Source organism: Schistocerca cancellata, chromosome 4, assembly GCF_023864275.1.
Source record: "Schistocerca cancellata isolate TAMUIC-IGC-003103 chromosome 4, iqSchCanc2.1, whole genome shotgun sequence".
Taxonomy (NCBI): Eukaryota; Metazoa; Arthropoda; class Insecta; order Orthoptera; family Acrididae; genus Schistocerca; species Schistocerca cancellata.
Genome location: NC_064629.1, coordinates 735,843,471 through 735,865,924, shown reverse-complemented (window position 1 = coordinate 735,865,924; position 22,454 = coordinate 735,843,471). Strand labels below are relative to the sequence as shown.

Here is a 22,454-nt window from a genome sequence, read left to right as displayed (position 1 = left end):
GATGACACTGACAGACAACCCAGTCAAAAAGATATCTATTACACAATGCTATTAGGTAATGTGTTGCTCACTCACTTGTTTTTCCAGTGTATTTTTCTCTAGCAGCTTGTTTTGTGTTTTTTCCCATTGTTGTACTATCAGACCAGTTTAGAAATTACTGTTTCATAAATTGGGTATCGTCTCCTTGAGAATAAGTGGAAGTATTCTGTTGTTGACTGCTAGATGGCTTAGTGTCAATTTTTGTTTGGCCTGTAAATTGGAGATTTAAAATTCTACAAGAACCTATTCTCCATGAGAATCACTCCTTTATTCAATTGATGCATCAATGTCAAACAGCAAATTGTCCCTGAACACCTCAAATATCTCATTATCTTTCCAGTTTCTTAGCACTGACTGTTGTGCAAAAACACAAAGGGCTCAAATGACAGAGAATGTATGTAGCAGGTGTCTCAAGTCCGACTAGATTATATATGTTTACGTCGATCTATATCACATCCAGAGAGGAAAAAAAACAAGAAATGTTAAAAGAAACCTCATCCTCAGCCCCTGAACTTTTGCACATTTAGATTCCCAATCAACTACCAATCAAACATCTTATGTTATTTATAGAACTGTCTGTCTATTTGTGGTAATTCCAGTTCATATATGAAACCAAAATAATGGGAAAGAGAGGAAGTGAAGTTGACATGGCTACAGTATGTGTAGTCCTCAGATGAGCCATTTCAGAATACATAATGTTTATTTACCACAGAAATCTGCATGTGGTTCATTTCATTTACAAGTACACTGTAAAAAATGCTTTTGGTAATGTAAATACAGAATATTCTTTGCAGTAATTGTAGTTGCTAACATTTATGTTTCTGAAATTTTGGATTGTTACTTAATTCACAGACTAGTATCAAAACATGAGTATTTAACAATAATAAATGCAACACATAAAAAAACACAAACTATATTTTTATGCTATATGAATTACTTGTTTTCCAGCAGAGTGGTGACACTTTTCAGTAGTAAAAGAAGTTACAAATGTAAAAAAATTAATTCTATAACCATTCTTTTAGTTTTGTTCACAAGGAATATATTGCTCTGTATTAGTTAGAATTACATAACCATAAACACTGATCAATGTTAAGTACATCTGGTATTTACGTTTTATAAATACATTACTCATTGTCATGTTCAAAATGATAATGTTTCCAATAGAGGATAAAGCAATAATACTGTTAGAAATCTCATTATTTGTGGAAATGACAGCTTTTGTTTTATTGCATGTATACCAAAAAAGACAATGTATAAACTCCTTTCAATTAAGATGAGCAACACTATAGATATTATGTACAAAAAAATCTTGATACTGAAGGTACAGCATAACATATACAATGAAATTTTCAAACTAGCTTCTAACAAAGAATGACCAGAAAAGTACAAAATTTATGCAAGTTGACTTCCAGGCTTCCAAGACTTCGACTCTGTTTGTTAATTTACAGATGTAAATAACATACATCACTATAACAAAGGGGTGTATACTCATTTCAAGACAGACTACTGGATATTATGAACAGATTATACTAACATTTCATAATTAACACATACAAACTTCTTGTATGCTGTATTACAAATTGTATGTAAATAAACTAGATTTTTCATTCTCAAAAATTTTATATCACATATTACTACAGCCACAAAAAAATTACCTGAAAAAGAAAAGGCAACATCAATAAAATAAATCCCTATTTAAAAAAGGCATCTTTAACAGTGTTTTACACCCAATCAAAAGTTTTCTTCATTCAGAGAAAAATAAACAAATTTGTGTCCATTACATATAAGCTTTATATTGTTTATCACAGTTGCAGCTTTGGAAATAAAAACAAAATTCAGATCTAAAATTATAGTTAACAAATTTTATTCTGAAAAGTAAGTACAAGGGAAAGATACATTCTTCTGGACCACTATCTGCACATGAGAAGTTCATAATTTAGGCCCCGACATGCAATTAAATTGCAAATGACCACAGTTGGATCTACAAAACAAAACTGAATGTCTAATGAGAAATGAATTTCAATTATGGACAGGAATGTCATGACACTTAGTCAGTGGAATGGTTGGTACAACTTACAATAAAGTTGCACAAAAAGCTGACAATATGAAATGGCTGATACTGGAAGAACAAACTGTTCCTTCTCCAACTACAGCATTAACTTCCTTGTACCCTTTGAGTTTTTCCAATACCTATAACTTTTTGTATAATTTCATGTCTTTTGTGTTGTATTACTCTTTGTTTTCCTTTTCATTTATCATGTTATGTTTTGGTTTGATAAGGACTATTGACCCATATTCAAAACTCTACATCTAACAAGGCCAGTGCATAATCCATATGTCACTTAATATCCAGGCATTAGTTAGCTTTGTTTCTTAAGGCCCTCTAATATGCAACCTCCAACATTTCTAACATTCAATTTTTAGAATCCAGAATCTGCTCTTTTGTTCACAGTATTCATCTCTCTACATAGCTGCACATAATCTGCAGAAGATTCAAGATTTTACTTAGATAATCCAAACAATGTAATTCACTAATAATAACACACACACTACTCTTACTCTAGAAATTAAGATAACTATAAGCTGCCTAAAGTCTTTGAAGTACTTCTTCAATTCATTCACAATAACACAGTGTAAATAAAATGTTATAGTGTCAGCCATTTGTTGTTACACTTACATCTGAAAACAAATGACTGACTGATATTTGTTTAAGTCAGCAGTTTTGCATAGCTCAAAGTTATTAAAATTACAAATGAACATATGAAGATATAATTGGGAACAATACAATAACTCAAATACTCCCAGAAATAAATCAGCAGATAAACACATACAGCCCATGGCAACTGCTCATGCTGCAACTATAAACAGTAGCACCAGCACAGGATAATTTTCAAGTAATCATAAATGCAATATGTGAATATGACTATTGTCAAAAGAATAAAATGCTTTGTTCGAATATAATTCAAAATCTAGAGAGCACAAGATAGAACAAAATCAAATTAATCATTCTCTACTCTAAATAGGTTTTGTATAAATAGGAGTGCCCTAAGGCACAGATGGCAGTTATTAAGAAACATGAACCAATGCAGTATTACAGAGACTTACAAACAAACAATGCTAAATAAAATACTCAAATAGCAAATCTCATTATCAGTCAATTCACTCTCTGACCAAAATAATTTTGATTTTCATGTGAAATGTTTCAAATGTCTTTACAGTATGAAACACACGTAGTCTGACCTGACCTCCCCCCCCCCCCCCCCTCTCTCTCTCTCTCTCTCTCTCTCTCTCTCTCTCTCTCTCTCTCTCTCTCTCTTTCTCCTCCAATCTCTGTTTCTCCTCCAATCTCTGTTTCTTCTTCCAAAAATTCATTTCTTCCTCTTTCTGTTCAATGTCTAAGCACATGACCAATATGAAGGTATGGTTAAAAGCGCATTTCACTTTTCCATTTTCTTTCTCCTGCTCATAGAAACCAAAGTGTAATTTCATAGTATTGTTTCGACTGAAGTTACTAATAGAAATGTAACTTAATCTAAAGTTTACAAAAGAAGAATTCTCTATAGCATATTGCTTCATCCATATTCCGTGTAGGTATTACATAAAAGTAAACCTAACACCATGTATGTATAAAGAACACTACAATTACTTAGCAATAACAGCATTATCCAGAACCACTGGAATAGCTTACACTGTCACAGCCTACATCTTATTATGAATGGCAGTTAGCATATAATATTAAGCTATGCTAGACAGGTAAATAACACACATCTGCACTGATACCTGCTTGGCTAAGGAGTATTCTTGTCCCTTACTGTATTGTAAATTAATCAAGAGAGACAACATGCACTGCAATAACAAATGATAAATACTATACAATGCAGACATTAGCAACGGGAAGGCACTTAGATATCTAGATCAGCAACTAAGCTTTTGAACTGGCACTATTCTTCAGAGAGCAAAGAGGTGCACCTACACGCATGTGCTTTGCACGACAAACTGCACACACGCTTCCCCCTTCCCCCCTCCCCCTCCATACACACCCACCTTCTGATGAACATAATTCAGTTACACAAGTGAGTATTTTTGTGTTCTTGTTTACATATCGATCCACCCTTCCACAGTAGTGGTCGTCTTCACTGATTCCACTGCTGTATTAACAGAGGCAAGATTTACATGTATACTGAACACAGACTTTCAAGACTGATTTTTTTTTACAACGATCTTGTTAATATGGTAAATCATTACCCAAAAAGAAACTATGTATAAGATCATTAAACATTCTGTCATTGTTTATACAGTTTAAACTTAACAAGCAATAGATCTGCAACAACTTCATTCTGTTTATTATTTCATTATTTTTATTATTACTATTTCTATTATTTTAAGTAAACTGCAAGTACAAATAGAGCTGAATTTTATTGTCCTCTCTCAAAATCAAACAATGGCTATCCATTATTCAAATTAAATACTAAATAAATAATAGTTACATGCTCATTAATTTTCTTTTTGAATGCAGAAATACCACAGTAAATGTTTTAACAGGTGTTTTTATTTGTTGTTTGAAATGATCAATGGTGCAACAATATACCTGACCTTCATTAAAGAAAATGACAAAGCTTAGATGAGAAATTATAGCCATATTTCAATCATCAGTTTGAGAATAAAAAGGCATTTGTATGAGTGGAAAACAAATGCAAATAAAATGTTGACAGTCTACAGCATAACAAGTCGATGTTCTAGCACACCTGCATCATTAACTGATGAGTAACTGTCATATGTTTTATTCAGTGGTTACATAAAACAGTTAACCAAAATTCAATGAGGAGTGCCATTCAAAATGAAACACTGAAGCTCAATTTCATGTGAATGCAATACCGGTATTACATCTCTTCTAATTGGTTTAAAAATCAGCATCATATGATAAAGAAGTCAGAGACTATGGTGTGACAAAAATCATTAAAATTTAGTTAACAGAAGAAAATGATGGCAGTAAGAAAATTTATAAATCTAAATTGAAAGTATGGAAGTGTCACAGATTGAATACACATGTGCCTACTTAAGTATCTAATGTGAATAATGGCAGGTAAAACAGTTTTTGTCACTATTTTTCTTTATCAATGTTGGCAGCTCTTCTTTTCTGCTAAACTTCTTGTATGCCTTCATTTGGGTTTAGGTGAAGTCATTTCATTATTGTTACTTTCAGTGATCCAACATCGTGTAATCATTATCACTATTACTTTGCTTTGCTATTAAAATTGTCTACAGTTATTTTATGTTTTCTTCATGTTTATTTCTTATTCCCTGAGAGCTCTTACAAGACCTTACATATTTCCACTATTTTGCAAACAGTCAGTACCCCTGGGATCTTTTGTTTCAATCAAAGAATCTTTAACATCACAGTTTCTTGATCTTGCTTTCATTTGCTCTCTTGCATATTGGGAGACTCCATCAAATTTAGTTTTTGGGTGCCGCCTTCTTCTCTCCTCTCCACCAATCGTAATTGTAACTTTTCCACTTGATTTTCTTCACTCAACCTCTCCTGCTGTGTAGAGCAGCATACTGATTTTAGAATACCATTAGCACAAACATTATGACAATGATGAAAGCACAGTACAAGATCTGTACACAAGCATTACTGCTGCTCTAACATCACTTTGGTGGGAATTTTGCAGGTAACATAATTGGAATATTTTATATTAGAAAATTGCAACTGCACTGGAATGTTTAATGGCAGTGGGTCTGGAAGTAAGCCCATTGCTGACAATAAAAGTATACATCTAACCAGTATACTGCCATCCACTCTACAACAAAACTACCGTGTTACACAAATGTCATCACAATGCTGAAAAATGGTTGCTTCTGATTGTAGTACAGTACATAACCACATTTATTCATTTTTGTCAGGTGTTTCATACTGCAGTACCATTAAATTACTGTAATGACAAGGTCATGGAATGTAATACTAATTGGTAGATGTTAACAAGTGAGGAATAGTCAACAAACTGTGCAAAAGAAAATACAATAAATTTCTTACTAATGAATTTGTGGTTCACAAATTGCAACTTAGCATGGAAAATATTATATCTTTGTACTATAGAAACAGAATGACTTAACAGATAACATAATCCCCTTTTTAAAAGAAAATCATTTAATTGGTATATAGACAAAATAGAAAACTGTACTTTACAAGTATTTTCAGATCACAGTAATTTAGAATGGCTTCTCTGGGACAGGGAACAAAAAAAGGAATAAATCTTTCTATGTCAGAATACTCATTCACTATGTTACAAAAATATACATTCATAGCATCATACCTAGCACTCTACATTAAGTGTGGTCTCTTCAAACTGGCATAAGAGACAATGACTAGCAAATGAATCCACAATAGCTCATCCATTTCCTGTATAGCAATGCAGTAACATATAATATCTACTTTTCATTTAATCAGCTGTTTGCATTTCTCAGTCACTCTAAATAATACATTCACAGGAATGAAACTGAAACACCTGAGTAATGGAGGCCTGCTGGAAGAGATTCATTTTTACATAATATACAACATTCATTCAATTATCTCTAACTCATTCACATTTGAGTATTTCTCTACACAAACTACAGTCATAACACCAAATACATGCACATGTAACTGAAAAAATGACCATAAATGTTACCTGTGGGACAACAGACACAGATGAAACACAAGCTCATTGTGAAAATCATAATCACAAATGTGTTTCTTTTTAACAACTTGCATCAAACAGGCTATCACGGCTGTAAGAATCTCTTGGGAATGGAGGTGCTGAATCACGTCTTTTGGGACTTGTTCCTGATACTTCACTTTTACTGTTTCCCTCTTTAGGATATATCTTGATGTTTACATCTTTAAGATCCTTTTTTGCCACTTCCTTTATTGAGCTTAATGTCTTTTGGAACCATGGTGGCCATGTTGTTTTATTCATTTGTGCTTCTGTAATAGCTGTGTGTAATTTGTGTAGAAGGTCCTGAAAGAAATTACATTAATATTAAGAAATAAAAATCTGTGCTATAGTATGTAAAATGTACTTTTAATTTTTTCTTTCTTGCTCTACACTAACACATTCCTTCTATTTAAGAGAGCACAAACAACAATCACATTTCTCAATTCTATTCATTGGCCTGAAATGGTGATAGGCACAGATACTTGAATATTGTACATTTGTATGACTTTTTAATTTATAAATGGAATGAGAAGGTGCTAAACTACAAATGAAATTAGTATTAATATTAAAATATTTCTGTCATGTAAGTAAACACACACACACACACACACACACACACACACACACACGTACAAACTACCACAACTGACTCATCTGTCATTTCTTAAGAAGGAACATATAAGATCCACATGCTAGGATCAGTATTGGTACTTTAAATGTTGCTATCAGCTAAGCTGGAAATTTTAGCCCCTGAAGCTAAATACTGGCCAGTTGTTCTATCTTCTTGTAATTTTAACAGTTTAATTTGCCATTTGATAATATTGCAAGCAAAGTATTTGAAATAAGTCTTTCCTACCCATGTAGCTGTTTCACACAGATGTACATGTGATGCACAATTTTTTGAAGATTTTTTTTAGAAAGTTACATTTCTACAAAGTAGGCATTAAAGATGATGATAATATTTATCTACCAGTTTAGCTGAGTGTGAAACCTGAAACTTCCTGGCAGTGCTGAGTGTGTCAGTAAAATTAAAATTCTGAGTAAATCACAAATTGAATTCCAGAAGGACCACTCCATACAACATGTTGTCGTTCACCAACTGCATTATAAAATATTTAAATGACAAAATAGAAGTCCCTGCAACCTCTATAGAGTATTTTAAGTGTAAATGGCAACAGGATTTTGATGGTGCTAGTGTATCTCATGTTGAAATAAACAGCTTCTTCTGTTTGCATCAGTTACCACAGAACAAATCACTACCACATTCCAAAACAATTGCTATCAGGTGTACTGCTATTCTTGTCATATGCAACTCCTTTAAATCTATTTCATATTGTTAAGAGAAGGAATAAACTATAAACATGTCTACTGAAGGAAGAGATGACAAAATTTGTACAAAACTTGCTGGAGGTGCTTTGCAGCAACTTGAGTATTATGTAGTATTTGCACCAAACACATAGGTCTGAATGAGTTGTGGTGAAACTTAGTCCACAACAAGAGAACATACGGTGCGTGAAACATTTAAAATCAAATGTTAAACATTTTTCAGTGTGCATACTGATACTTGATATGGAAACTACATAAACTGCTCTGAAAAATTTTGCACCACCTTCATGACTCGCATAATGTGTGGCATTTTTGTCAAAAACCTCCCCTTCAATATTGTTTAGTTCATAGAAAACCACTACACAGAGGCACCTTTGTAACTGATGTAAAAGTAACCTTGCATTCTCAGTGCATTTCTGTAGAGCACTCTGTGGGCCCCATCTTGAACAGGACAATGCACCTTATTACAGCGTTCAGTCTTGTCAACATCCCTTCAAGGGCCATGTACGTTGCCACTATATGGCAAGATACAGAAAGTTGGCTGCTAAATTGGTCTACAGCACAGAAATGTCATTTAAACATTCAACTGCTAATGAACATTCAAAATTTGCCTCATACTGATTGTGAGTGGTCAACAACAACAGCTGAAGGTAGCTACCTGTAAACTGTGTGTTGTACGTTACCTAAGGAAAAGGCTACAAAAATTGTGCACTGCACTTTGGAGAAAGATGGGAGCGCTATGTCGAACCAGACAGTACATAACCATCTCCAGATGATGAAATTTATCTCTCAGCAACCTTACAAACTACAAACCAACTCCCAGTACTGCGATGCGTGAAGAAGGTGGGCAAGAAAATGACCAGAATGGAACCTGAGTCAGTGGCATCCAGTTCTCTTCACTTAAGAGTGCAGGATTCCTCTGATGCTTGGTGGTCATCTTACAAGTCTGTGGAGATGGCAAGGAACCAATGAACAACTCATGTCCCACACATTAGGTCCCACAGCAGAGTAGGCACGTAAGTCAGTAATGTTTTGGTCTGCTACAATATACAATCATTAGAATGGTACTGAATGTCAACTGGCAGCATATTTTGATTTAATGGAAGTGCGAAGGGATGCACTTTCAAACAGTCCGCCTTTATTACAGTTAGCAAAATAAATTGACAGCGTACATTTTAATAAGAAATGCCAGTTTATGTTCATGCCAACATAACAGCCCACTTGCTTCTACAGTATTAACCAAGTATTCAACATGTATTGTAATCGTGGACACATGGTTTATACCACTCTGAGCTATGAAGTCCGCCAACGATGACTAGTTGCAACAAAATGAAGTTTTATTTAACAGCAGTTTTTGGCAGTATGTACACAAAAGTCTTACTGAAGCTGTGAGGTACAAATTAATAAATATTTAGCTGGTTTTCCCTCCCTCTTCTCCTTCTTCCCCATAAAACATTCTCTGTCACTCTTTGCTACCACTGAATCTTAGCACACATACATTCACAATTATGTATGCAGGAGATTCAAAACTTTCTTTTTACAATTTAGTATAGATAATGATCTTCTAAAACTTCAGGAACTTAATATACTTATAACTGCTGACCTGTTCCAATAAATTTTTTGTTAATGTCATGTGAGATAATAGTCTGTGAAATTTTTGCATAAAGAATTTCTTGTGCAAAACCATATGCATTATTGACAATAAGTTTGTGTAATGTGCATAACAGGACTGCTGGCCGGTATAGGAAGCTACAAGAAAATTTTACTCCAAGATCTGTATTGTCTTCAAATGGATTAGTCCCCAAACAACAGGTCTCAACAGATTCAGGAATGATTTATCATGCTTCATGATAGGTGTGAATGGAAATTAATTACTGATAATTCTTTGGTGTAGCTTTTAATTTGACGGTGAATGGTTAAGAAGAGAAAAAAAGGAAGAGAACTAAATCAGTTTGCAGCAGAAAACCACAGATGTTCCCATAAATGTAGTAATTGCTGTCTGCCCACTGCAGTCACAGTTTTCAGCATCTTCTGTGACTCGTTAGGCAAATCTTAGGGATGATCCATCTTTCACTGTTAAAACTAAATTACTAATTTGTTTCCAATTACCTCAATGTCAAAAACATGAGGTCTGACCAAAATGAAATAATACTGTTTGCATTACTAATGAACTATGAGGGTTGCCCAGAAAGTAATGCACTTCATTTTTTGCTCAGCTGAAAACAATGCTACGAATGTAAGACATTGCATATGTATTATTTGAAGTCTCCTGAGTGAATGCGCCAAGTTTCCATCACTTCTGACAGATAGCATAGCTGTGGGAAAGTTTCAAAATGGTGTCTGGAAATGATGTATGTTACAAGCAAAGTGCTGACATTGAATTTCTCACTGGAGAGAAAGAAACCATCAGGAATATTCACAAACACTTGGGCAAAGTCTATGGAGCATCTGCTGTTGACAGAAGTACTGTTAGTCACTGGTGTGGAGAGTGAGATCATCAGAAGGCAGTTCGGTGGAGCTCCACGATTTGCATCGGTCGGGGAGACCATCCACGGCTGTCACACCTGAAATGTTGCACTGAGCTGATGTTTGGGCCATTAAAGGATGCCATTTGTGGAAGACATTTTGAGGATGATGAAGATGTGATTCGCACCGTGAAGCAATGGCTCCACCACCAGGACAAGGACTGGTACCAACAGGGCATACACGCCCGTGTTTCAAACTGGAGGAAGGCCATAGAACGGCATGGAGATTACGTGGAAAAATAGGATGTGGAGGTAAAACACCATTCTTTTGTGTGTGTAATTCTCATTATATTCAATAAAGAATTGTTGAAGAAAAAAGTGTGGTGCATTACTTTCTGGGCAACCTTCATATTTATTACATGACAGCACGATGTTACCTTTGACTACAGTGTTTATTTATTTTTTTTTTTTTTTTTTACAGTTGTAATATTGGTTGCTCATTTGTCAAGTGCAGTATGTTGCCACATCACTGTGCAAATAATTTTTGTAAATACTACATTATAAGTAGAGAAGATCCCAAAAAGCTGAAATTGCAATTATGGATAAATAAAATAGTACAAAAAAATGCAACAACAAGGTGTGATTTGAAAATTCAGCATCACTGTGTACCTGAAACCAGTTATTCACCAACGATCATGGCATAATGGTGCCCAACTGAAATTGATAAATCCAGACATTACTCACAACCAACCTTCACGGCTTCATATTCTGCCTGTAGCTCTCTCCTACTTTACAAACTGTGAGGGTAGATCTTGACTTGTGCTTGGATAGTACGTGTACTGTCCATGACAGGCAAGGTTTTGGGTTCAACTCTCAGTCTGTTACGGCATTCCAAAACAGTGCAGCTGTTTTTGAGCTAGAACTTATGATGTGACCAGATTAATGAAAATTTATCAACTTAGTGGCACTGCATGAATAGTTTACTGTAGACCTGTTCTTGTGTTCCACTGGAAGACAAGACTGATGGAGCTCCTGCATGGCCTCATGAGAAACAACAAGTAGAAATGTTATTAACAGTGGAATTGATGAATGAATACAGACAATTGGACTCAAACTAGTCCTACATTAAGTGTGACCACTTTCAACAAGAACATATATTATTAGTAAATAAATTTAAAGCCTCAGTCTCATTTATTTTAAGTCAGTCCTTGTTTCCCTTTTTGCACCAAAGTGCAAGAGCTTGTAAGTACTAAACGTTTCATCCACTGCCATCAAATTGATTTCAGTTAAACTTGTCACAGCATACGGTTGCAAAAACATTGTGCACTTATATGACATGACAAATATTTCATTACCAATAAGACAAATCTTGTTTCTGTTTTGTTTGACCTTGTTTGTCTCAACTCTTTCACTATTTTCACATCTTTGGTTAAAAGCAAATGGTCTGTTGGTCAATATCATGTGTTTAAAATGTTGTTACTTGAGTTCCATATCAACATCAAGCCAATTTATTTTTCCACACAATTCAATCTGTAATTCAAAAATCTGAACATTTTATTTCTTTATTGTGTTCTAGAAGTACGTACTATTCTCAAAATTTGTTGAAAGTAACATACTATAATGACTCAAAAGTAGCTGTGTTTTTCATAATCTGTTACTCACCTGATTAAGACATTCTGCTTGTACTCGAGCAAGTTTTGTTTGTGCTAGTTCTAGCTCTAGCTCCCTAATCCTTTCCTGCGCCCTTTGAAGTTGGGGATCAATAGTAGCAGCTGGCGTTCCTGTGTTTGCTGTCACTTCTTCCTCAGTGCCACAGACCAGTTTCCGACACTGATTGCATAACTTAACTTGTGCCTAGAAGAGCATATTTACTATCACAGACATTACTAAAATTTGATCATACAATTTAAAAGAATAAATTTTGCAAAATATTCTTTTTAAATGGAAGCCTTAATAAAAATTATTTAGATTTTGACAAAACTGATGGTCTAAAAATGCATTTTCATCTATAATCAGTTTTTTAATATTTTACAATGTTATACATGTGAAAAATTTTCTTTTCAAAAAGATTTTTTGAAACTAAAATTTTTCTGAGTGTATAGTGATGGGATATTACAAAGTAACCCATACTACTAAACAGCATTTTACAGATACATATTAATAACATTTCAGGCATACCCTTAGTTCCTGTAGTGCCAATTTAGCTGCAATCTTTTCCGCATCCAGTCTCTGGCAAATCTATAATACACCAAAGACATATATTAGGGATTCATTTAATATAAAGATATGAAATGAAATGCACCTTCATGACTACTCTGCAATTCATATTCCAGTGCCCAGCAGAGGGTAAATATAACCCCCAAGAACATGGCAAATATAGCGTAATGATACAGTATATACGAGGAATAATCTAATGGATAATGAACATCATGTTAACTGGTAAATTTGCTCATAATTTACTCATGTACATGAGTAAATACATCTCACACATGAAAACTACTGTGTGTGTGTGTGTGTGTGTGTGTGTGTTTGGAGGAGGAGGGGGGGAGAGGGAATGGAAGGGAGGAGGGGGAGAGGTGGGAAGAAGGGAGGGAGATATGGAGGGTAGGGGATACTTTGGAGGAATACATACCTCCTCCACAGGGCAACAGTCTGAAGTGCCCTGTAAATGCACAACTGGATTCAGATCACAGCTGTGAGCATATCACTTCGTGGAAGGAACACAATTCGTGTAAAATCTCTCCCCTGCAAACCATGCAGTATGATTGATTACTCTTTAAATTCAAGATGACAAGTAACTCACCAGGACAACCCTGCTGTTAAACTGCCAAGAGCAGTAAGTGCCCAACATTTGTTGATAAGAAACGAGCCTCACCATTAATCTCCATCTATCAATTTGTCTACAGACATAAGATAGGCTAGTCAATACCATTCACAAAGAGCTTCTCGAAGTCCACACAGTCCTACTGAAACACCACATACTGCAGATATTTGTCAAATAATATTTCAATTCTGCCACAGTACTTAAGGATCACTCCATACACAAAATGTTGTGCTCTTTGTAATTGCCAGGAAATGGGTAGATTGCGAGCAGCTGCTTGGCAAGAGAAGCCCAGTCATTACCCCACATGTAACAAACATGTTGCTATAAAAAATACTTCTGTAGTGTGAAGTGCTTTCCTAAGGGATGCTCTGGAAGATCACTGATTTGTCAAAATGAGGGTTAAAGTTTTTGAAGGTCTCTGGTAAGCAAAATATATTATGAGCCTAGTCTCATTTCAATTGCAGACAGTTACTAACATGCTCATCATGAAATCAGAAACATCTGACTGGGGCACATGTTGTTGTTGTTGTTGTTGTTGTTGTTGTTGTCTTCAGTCCTGAGACTGGTTTGATGCAGCTCTCCACGCTACTCAATCCTGTGCAAGCTTCTTCATCTCCCAGTACCTACTGCAACCTACATCTTCTGAATCTGCTTAGTGTATTCATCTCTTGGTCTCCCCCTACGATTTTTACCCTTCACGCTGCCCTCCAATACTAAATTGGTGATCCCTTGATGCCTCAGAACATGTCCTACCAACCGATCCCTTCTTCTGGTCAAGTAGTGCCACAAACTTCTCTTCTCCCCAATCCTATTCAATACTTCCTCATTAGTTATGTGATCTACCCATGTAATCTTCAGCGTTCTTCTGTAGCACCACATTTCGAAAGCTTCTATTCTCTTCTTGTCCAAACTATTTACCGTCCATGTTTCACTTCCATACATGGCTACACTCCATACAAATACTTTCAGAAATGACTTCCTGGCACTTAAATCTATACTCAATGTTAACAAATTTCTCTTCTTCAGAAACGCTTTCCTTGCTATTGCCAGTCTACATTTTATATCCTCTCTACTTCGACCATCATAATTATTTTGCTCCCCAAATAGCAAAACTCCTTTACTACTTTAAGTGTCTCATTTCCTAATCTAATACCCCCAACATCACCCGACTTAATTCGACTATATTCCATTATCCTCGTTTTGCTTTTGTTGATGTTCATCTTATATCCTCCCTTCAGGACACCATCCATTCTGTTCAACTTCTCTTCCAAGTCCTTTGCTGTCTGTGACAGAATTACAATGTCATCAGCGAACCTCAAAGTTTTTATTTCTTCTCCATGGATTTTAATACCTACTCCGAATTTTTCTTTTGTTTCCTTTACTGCTTGCTCAATATACAGATTGAATAACATTGGGGAGAGGCTACAACCCTGTCTTACTCCCTTCCCAACCACTGCTTCCCTTTCATGTCCCTCGACTCTTATAACTGCCATCTGGTTTCTGTACAAATTGTAAATAGCTTTTCGCTCCCTGTATTTTACCCCTGCCACCTTCAGAATTTGAAAGAGAGTATTCCAGTCAACATTGTCAAAAGCTTGCTCTAAGTCTACAAATGCTAGAAATGTAGGTTTGCCTTTCCTTAATCTTTCTTCCAAGATAAGTCGTAAGGTCAGTATTGCCTCACGTGTTCCAGTATTTCTACGGAATCCAAACTGATCTTCCTCGAGGTCAGCTTCTACTAGTTTTTCCATTCGTCTGTAAAGAATTCGTGTTAGTATTTTGCAGCTGTGGCTTATTAAACTGATTGTTCGGTAATTTTCACATCTGTCAACACCTGCTTTCTTTGGTATTGGAATTATTATATTCTTTTTGAAGTCTGAGGGTATTTCGCCTGTTTCATACATCTTGCTCACCAGATCGTAGAGTTTTGTCAGGACTGGCTCTCCCAAGGCCATCAGTAGTTCCAATGGAATGTTGTCTACTCCGGAGGCCTTGTTTCGACTCAGGTCTTTCAGTGCTCTGTCAAACTCTTCACGCAGTATCGTATCTCCCATTTCATCTTCATCTACATCCTCTTCCATTTCCATAGTATTGTCCTCAAGTACATCGCCCTTGTATAGACCCTCTATATACTCCTTCCACCTTTCTGCTTTCCCTTCTTTGCTTACAACTGGGTTTCCATCTGAGCTCTTGATGTTCATACAAGTGGTTCTCTTATCTCCAAAGGTCTCTTTAATTTTCCTGTAGGCAGTATGTATCTTACCCCTAATGAGATAAGCCTCTACATCCTTACATTTGTCCTCTAGCCATCCCTGCTTAGCCATTTTGCACTTCCTGTCGATCTCATTTTTTAGACGTTTGTATTCCTTTTTGCCTGCTTCATTTACAGAATTTTTATATTTTCTCCTGTCATCAATTAAATTCAATATTTCTTCTGTTACCCAAGGAATTCTACTAGCCCTCGTCTTTTTACCTACTTGATCCTCTGCTGCCTTCACTACTTCGTCCCTCAAGGCTACCCATTCTTCTTCTACTGTATTTCTTTCCCCCATTCCTGTCAATTGTTCCCTTATGCTCTCCCTGAAACTCTGTACAACCTCTGGTTCTTTCAGTTTATCCAGGTCCCATCTCCTTAAATTCACACCTTTTTGCAGTTTCTTCAGTTTTAATCTACAGGTCATAACCAATAGATTGTGGTCAGAGTCCACATCTGCCCCTGGAAATGTCTTACAATTTAAAAACTGGTTCCTAAATCTCTGTCTTACCATTATATAATCTATCTGATACCTTTTAGTATCTCCAGGGTTCTTCCATGTATACAACCTTCTATCATGATTCTTAAACCAAGTGTTAGCTATGATTAAGTTGTGCTCTGTGCAAAATTCTACCAGGCGGCTTCCTCTTTCATTTCTTAGCCCCAATCCATATTCACCTACTACGTTTCCTTCTCTCCCTTTTCCTACACTCGAATTCCAGTCACCCATGACTATTAAATTTTCGTCTCCCTTCACTATCTGAATAATTTTTTTTATTTCATCATACATTTCTTCCATTTCTTCGTCATCTGCAGAGCTAGTTGGCATATAAACTTGTACTACTGTAGTAGGTGTGGGCTTCGTATCTATCTCGGCCACAATAATGGGTTCACTATGCTGTTTGTAGTAGCTTACCTGCATTCCTATTTTCCTATTCATTATTAAACCTACTCCTGCATTACCCCTATTTGACTTTGTGTTTATAACCCTGTAGTCACCTGACCAGAAGTCTTGTTCCACCTGCCACCAAACTTCACTAATTCCCACTATATCTAACTTTAACCTATCCATTTCCCTTTTTAAATTTTCTAACCTACCTGCCCGAGTAAGGGATCTGACATTCCACGCTCCGATCCGTAGAACGCCAGTTTTCTTTCTCCTGATAACGACATCCTCTTGAGTAGTCCCCGCCCGGAGATCCGAATGGGGGACTATTTTACCTCCGGAATATTTTACCCAAGAGGACGCCATCATCATTTAATCATACAGTAAAGCTGCATGCCCTCGGGAAAAATTACGGCCGTAGTTTCCCCTTGCTTTCAGCCGTGGGGCACATGTAGGGTGCATAAAACCAAATGTACCAGCTTTTCACTGCTTAATCAGTTGGTAGGCCATAAGCTCCACAGAATACCTCAGGGTCCTGCATAGTGTCAATATTTGCTCTTTTTCCAGTGCCTCATGTCGTGTTTCTGCTTTTGTATCTGGGCACTTTAAAGCTATGTTTAGTGCCAATGTGCCAGATACTAGACATGTGTCAAATTTTACTTTATCTCAGATTACATATGAGACGCAAAGAGTTTCATTTTATTACTTCACTTATTTCTGTTTATTCTAAACATATAGGGTGGGCAAAGTAAAACTTGACCAGAAATTGCTTACAATACAACTGATGCAGGACTGACCCTTGTTAATGAATATCAAAGAAGATGCTGGCAATGTTCACCACTGACATTGGTGCAACACTGTGCTCAATTTATCAAACTTTGAGAAACGAGTACATGCTCTGTCTGGGGGAGAGCAGCAATAGCATTTTCAGCACTATACTTTAGCACTTCTACTGTGTTAGATTTATATGAGCAGATGCAACCCTTCAATTTGCCCCTTAGGTAAAAATTAGAGGAAGAGCAATGACGCGATCAAGGTGGTCGGGACAATGTGTTGTCTCTGCTGACTGTCCTCTCTTTACCGAACACCTCATGCACTTGTGACAAGTTTGTCAACGTGGTTTGTGCTGTTGTTCCACCTTGCTGGAAAAAGCCATTAATTTCCTGTGATTAGGTCCACATACATATTGAACAATTCCTCAACATACTGGCACTGTTAATTTGGTGAAAGAATCTTGTTGCATGCGGACACCAGACATTGTGCACAAAACACTAATCTTGAGATTATTCAATGGCTCTTCAAAGTAATGGTGGGGATTTTATAATGCATAATGGCACACGTTCTGTGAGTTCACATACCCACACAGGCCCCATCTGAAAAAAATGAACAACTGAGGATCCAAAAGCCCCGGTTCTACTTCACTCGGAAACCACTGGCAGGACTCAACGTGCTGAAGTTTGTCTCGATGCCTTAACTCTTGCACAGCAATAAACTTGTAAGGATACAGATGCTTGTCCTTTTTGATACTTTTTTGACACAATGGTATCTTAATTCCCATTTGCAAAGATAAGTAGTTGTTGAGATTTCAGCAGATTTTGTTCTAGGCTTTCCTGGTGTTCGAACAGTATTTGAGCAGTCATCAATTTTGTTCACAATAGTTTCATGCCTTTTGCCACTAGGTTCTGCATTGCAGACTTTGCTGGAAATTTTGCCAAAACACTTCCAGTCTTGAACTTCTGTGGAAACTATTCCGTACATGTTTTCCAGGAACTATACTTCACTTAACATTCAATGATCACACACTGTTTTATTGTATCATTTTGTGCTGTATTCAACTGGTCACTTAACACGTCTGCCCCTCTCACTCACTCAAATGTAATGACACAGTGAAGTATTCGAGACAGAGCATGCAGGAGAGGCCCATGCACAGACATTAGACAGTAACCAATAGGTGCATCGAAATCATGTTTTCCACCATTTTCTGTGATAGACAGTTCTCCTGTAATTATCATTAACAACAGTCAATTCCACATCAACCTCACAAATATTTTCTGAGCCAGTTTTATTTTACCCACTTTAGTGAGCACACAACAAGATGTAACAGGGTGTATACAAGGAAATGGAAAAAATTCCCGGAAGTTTTCCCGAATATCCCGGTTAAAAACACACTCTCTCCTGGGTGAAAATACACGTTTTCCGTGTGAAGTGACAGTATACTATTCCTCAGAACTGTAAAACTCATCAATCCTTTGAATGGTTATGGTTTTATACACTGGCGTAGAATTTCTGAGCCCTTTTGAAAACAAAACTCAGAAAAAAGACCATTTACACTGTATATTTTTGTATTACGAAAGTATAAATTCGAATTTCACCAGACACCTCATGTTACTTTCCGAAGCATTGAAATTGAGATTGCGATGCGCCTTTGTAAGCCAGTCATAGCTCATGTCACGTGATTTCGCCAGCCAATACAGTGGGTATTCAGAGCTTAGGACATGTGATGTAGTCAGCCAATCACTGTTGAAGTAGTACGTGCCACAAATAGGAAAAGTTAATGGTGTACATTAATATGCATAGTGTTGCTACAAGAAAAGCAGACCTTTCACATATAATATTGGTCTCTACGATTAATAAGCTGCAAGAGAAGCTAAACTTTCACATATAATGTTGGTCTTTTTTTGCGAGATACACCACACAAATGTGCCAGGAAAAGTTTTAATACCGACATAAATGTCTGATCTTCTGGGCTCGAAATTTTTTCTATATGGTCGTCCTCAAATACTTTATTTTTAAATGAGAGTCAAACGCTCTGTGAGTTTAAGAAATTCTTCGCATTTTCTCGCACTTTGTTCATCTTGCGTAAAAGGAAATTTACTTTGAAAGTAACACTTTTCAATCAATCATTCGCAATATTTTCCCGGGACCTGTTAGAAAGAGGTTCGTTTCAGCAGTTGCCAGAGAGCGCCAGATAACAGCCGTCACCACGCTTGCGCAGCTACGATGACACAGTAAGCCCATATGTTCGTACGTGTAGAACATTAAAAGATTTTACGTTATGTCATAAAAGAAACAAGGCATCAGAGGAATTCCGTGAACCATACTAAAACGCGTAATTCAGCTTAAAGAGCACATTCGTATGTCCAGATTCGGTTGTAAATTTTCTTGGAGTACCAGTACTGTATTGTCTCATTTTTTTTTTTTTTTTTTTATTATTATGGCATAATGCCATATGTGCTCTAAGTTGAAAACATTCTTCATTCTTCATTGTTCTGCAAGGCGATTAATGCTTGACTGAAATTGCCTCCCGAGGCAGATACTCTGGTTTGCTCTCAGTGAATAGGGCAGCTTGTGCGCCAGTAAAATTTTTCCAGGTAGCATCTTGCTGCTTGCTTATACAGCTAACAGCCACACTTTTGTAGCCAGAAGCTGGAGAAGGTAAATGCGCAACTCAACTGCGCATGTGCATGGGTTCGCTCGCAACTGCTCACATGAATCTAATGTAAACAGTTTTGACGTCATGCTCATCGGAGGCAATTCGTTGTTATGAAGCATTGCATAGTCTTCCTAAAGCCTTTGACACATTTTTCTATTGGCAGACGCTTGTATGAGCACTGTGTTATGTTGTGTACATGGCACATTTCCTTTGCAACTTAAGTCCCCCCCCCCCAATTCATGTTTTATTGCTGCAGTATTATTCTGCGGTAGCGGGATGCAGTAATATCCTTTGTTAGAGTATTATTTCTTACCACTCAAAATTACAAACAATTAACTGAAAACTGAAACAAAACAGAAACATCCCGGAATTCTAAAAAATTCCTGGGTTTTTCCCGGATCTCCCAGTTGTCCCAGGTCGTATACACCCTGTGTAAAGTGCTTAGACATGCAAAAGATAACAGGGTAGTGGAGACAGAAAAATACACTGTCCAGTCACATTAATGTCAAAAGCCTGAATACCCACCTTCTGCAGAATGAGACATGCAGGAAGAGTGTCAATGGGGGTTCTGGAAGCTACAATAAGGGATGTGGAGCCATGTCAGCTCTAGCACCATGGCCAGCTGGAATAGGATTCTCAGTTGAGGATCCATGGGGCAAACAGCCTGAGTGAGGTGGTACCACAGATTCTTGATTGGGTTTAAATCCGGGGAGTTTGGTGGAGAAAGGGGTACAATAAACTCATCCTGGTGCTCTTCAAACCATGCGCATACACTTCGATTTGTGTGACACATTGCATTGTCCTGCTGGTAAAGGCCACTGTGCTTAGCAAAATCAAACTGCATATAATGGTGGACATGGTACCCAAGGATGATTCAAACTTGGGTTGATATTGTGCCTTCTAGAATGATGAGATAACTCAGGGAATGCCACAAAAACAGTTCTCTGATCATAACACTTCCCCCTTACCCTGGAGTCTTCCAAAGATTGTTGCTGCATGAACCAGGTGCCTGCTGTAGAGATGGCCATACACAGCAGAGTCCTTGAGGAGATACTGTTGGTAGTCTGCTGGTACATCTGGGCAGTCAGCTGCTTAACAGTTGCACATCTATTCACTCACCCACATCACCACAACCGTTGTTCACGCCTTTCTTCTATAGCCTGTGGTACTCTACAGTTGCCTCGGTGCCAGTTTTGGATAGTGCCATTTTGCCAGCCACAGTATACTTTAACCATGGCTGCACATGAACAGTTTACAAAATTAGCTATTTCAGAAATGCTGCCACTCATGGCCCAAAAGACAATTAAATACTTGCCCATTTGGACATCAGATTAATCACTGTGTTTCCGCAATATGACACAACAGTACTGTTTTCCACGCCCCCTGATAAATTTTCCCTCTGCTGCTAGTGCTGCCAGCTGCAGTCTGTGAGAGGTTATTGCATGTTGACATCGAACATAGGCAGTGGTCACATTTATGTGACTGCAACATGTAGAATGAGAATGTGAAAACAATACTTGTAAAAGTTATATAGTTGCCCAAAAGAAAATAGGCCAATTGACAATAGGAATGTAGTGCAAGAAGATGACAAGGAAAATTCAATCCTTACCTCAGTGTTTCAAAAAGTTTTGCATGAACTTGGAAGGAAAATAAAGTTCAGGTAATAATGAAATACTAATGGAATTCTAACAGGATCAGGCCAAAGAGTGGACAGGAGAAAGAACTATACAAGCTCATGAATAAAACTTATGAAATCAGAGACAGTCAATCAGATTTTGAAAAGCATGTAATTCTAATTGTTCTGAAGAAAGAAAGAGTCAGAAGATGTGAAAATGACTACACAATGAGTCTAGAATCACACATGTCAAAAATACTCGTAACAGTATTTTATTGAAGAATGGAAGGGAAAATTGAAAGTAGAAAAAACGGCTAATAAAGAACTCAATATAGTGAAAAGATGAAATTTTTGAACACAGATTATGACATGTGATATTGCTGAAATCTGTTCAAGGCATGATAGAAGAATACAAACACAGAACAAGGCCTAGATGTGAGTAAGTAAGGCAGATTGTTGGTGATGTAGTATGCACCTGTTATGCTGAAATGAAGATAATTGCTGGCAAGTGACATGACGGGAGAACTGTGACAGACCAACTTTAGGATTGATTACTGAAACATAGGCATGAGTTTCTATCTTTTAAATGTCAGAATCCTTAATTTCTTTAACTATTCCCTTTTCTGACACATTGGCACCACATTTGTGACAAGGGAAACTCCCCATTTTTTCAGTGGTAAAATGGCCCAGTGGATAACCCATTAAAGACTCAGCATAGATCAAACATGAAAACAGGAAGAGGGTGTAGTGCACTGCAAAAAAAGAAGCAAAATACAAACAATAAATGGTCCCAGCTCAAGACGTGCAACATCGAGCACTGCGCAAGAACCACACAATCGCAGTTATGTGATCATGGTTTTGTACTGCAAACTGGGAGATCCGGGTCCAAACTTCCGCTGTGACCCCCCCCCCCCCCC

At 36.9% G+C, this 22,454-nt stretch overlaps 1 protein-coding gene across 1 annotated transcript in view; it reads right to left on the bottom strand.

The window, feature by feature from the left end:
- Positions 1 to 728: 728 nt before the first annotated feature.
- The window catches only part of LOC126183840 (rab GTPase-activating protein 1-like), a 157,805-nt gene continuing 136,079 nt past the window's right edge, over positions 729 to 22,454 (bottom strand). Inside the window, exons 15-18 of the mRNA XM_049926100.1 lie at positions 12,704 to 12,763; positions 12,188 to 12,379; positions 6,708 to 7,037; positions 729 to 1,694 (exon numbers count right to left, since the gene is read on the bottom strand). Coding sequence (XP_049782057.1) covers positions 6,777 to 7,037; positions 12,188 to 12,379; positions 12,704 to 12,763 — 513 coding nt within the window. The 3' untranslated portion in view covers positions 729 to 1,694; positions 6,708 to 6,776. The remainder of the gene's footprint in view (positions 1,695 to 6,707; positions 7,038 to 12,187; positions 12,380 to 12,703; positions 12,764 to 22,454) is intronic.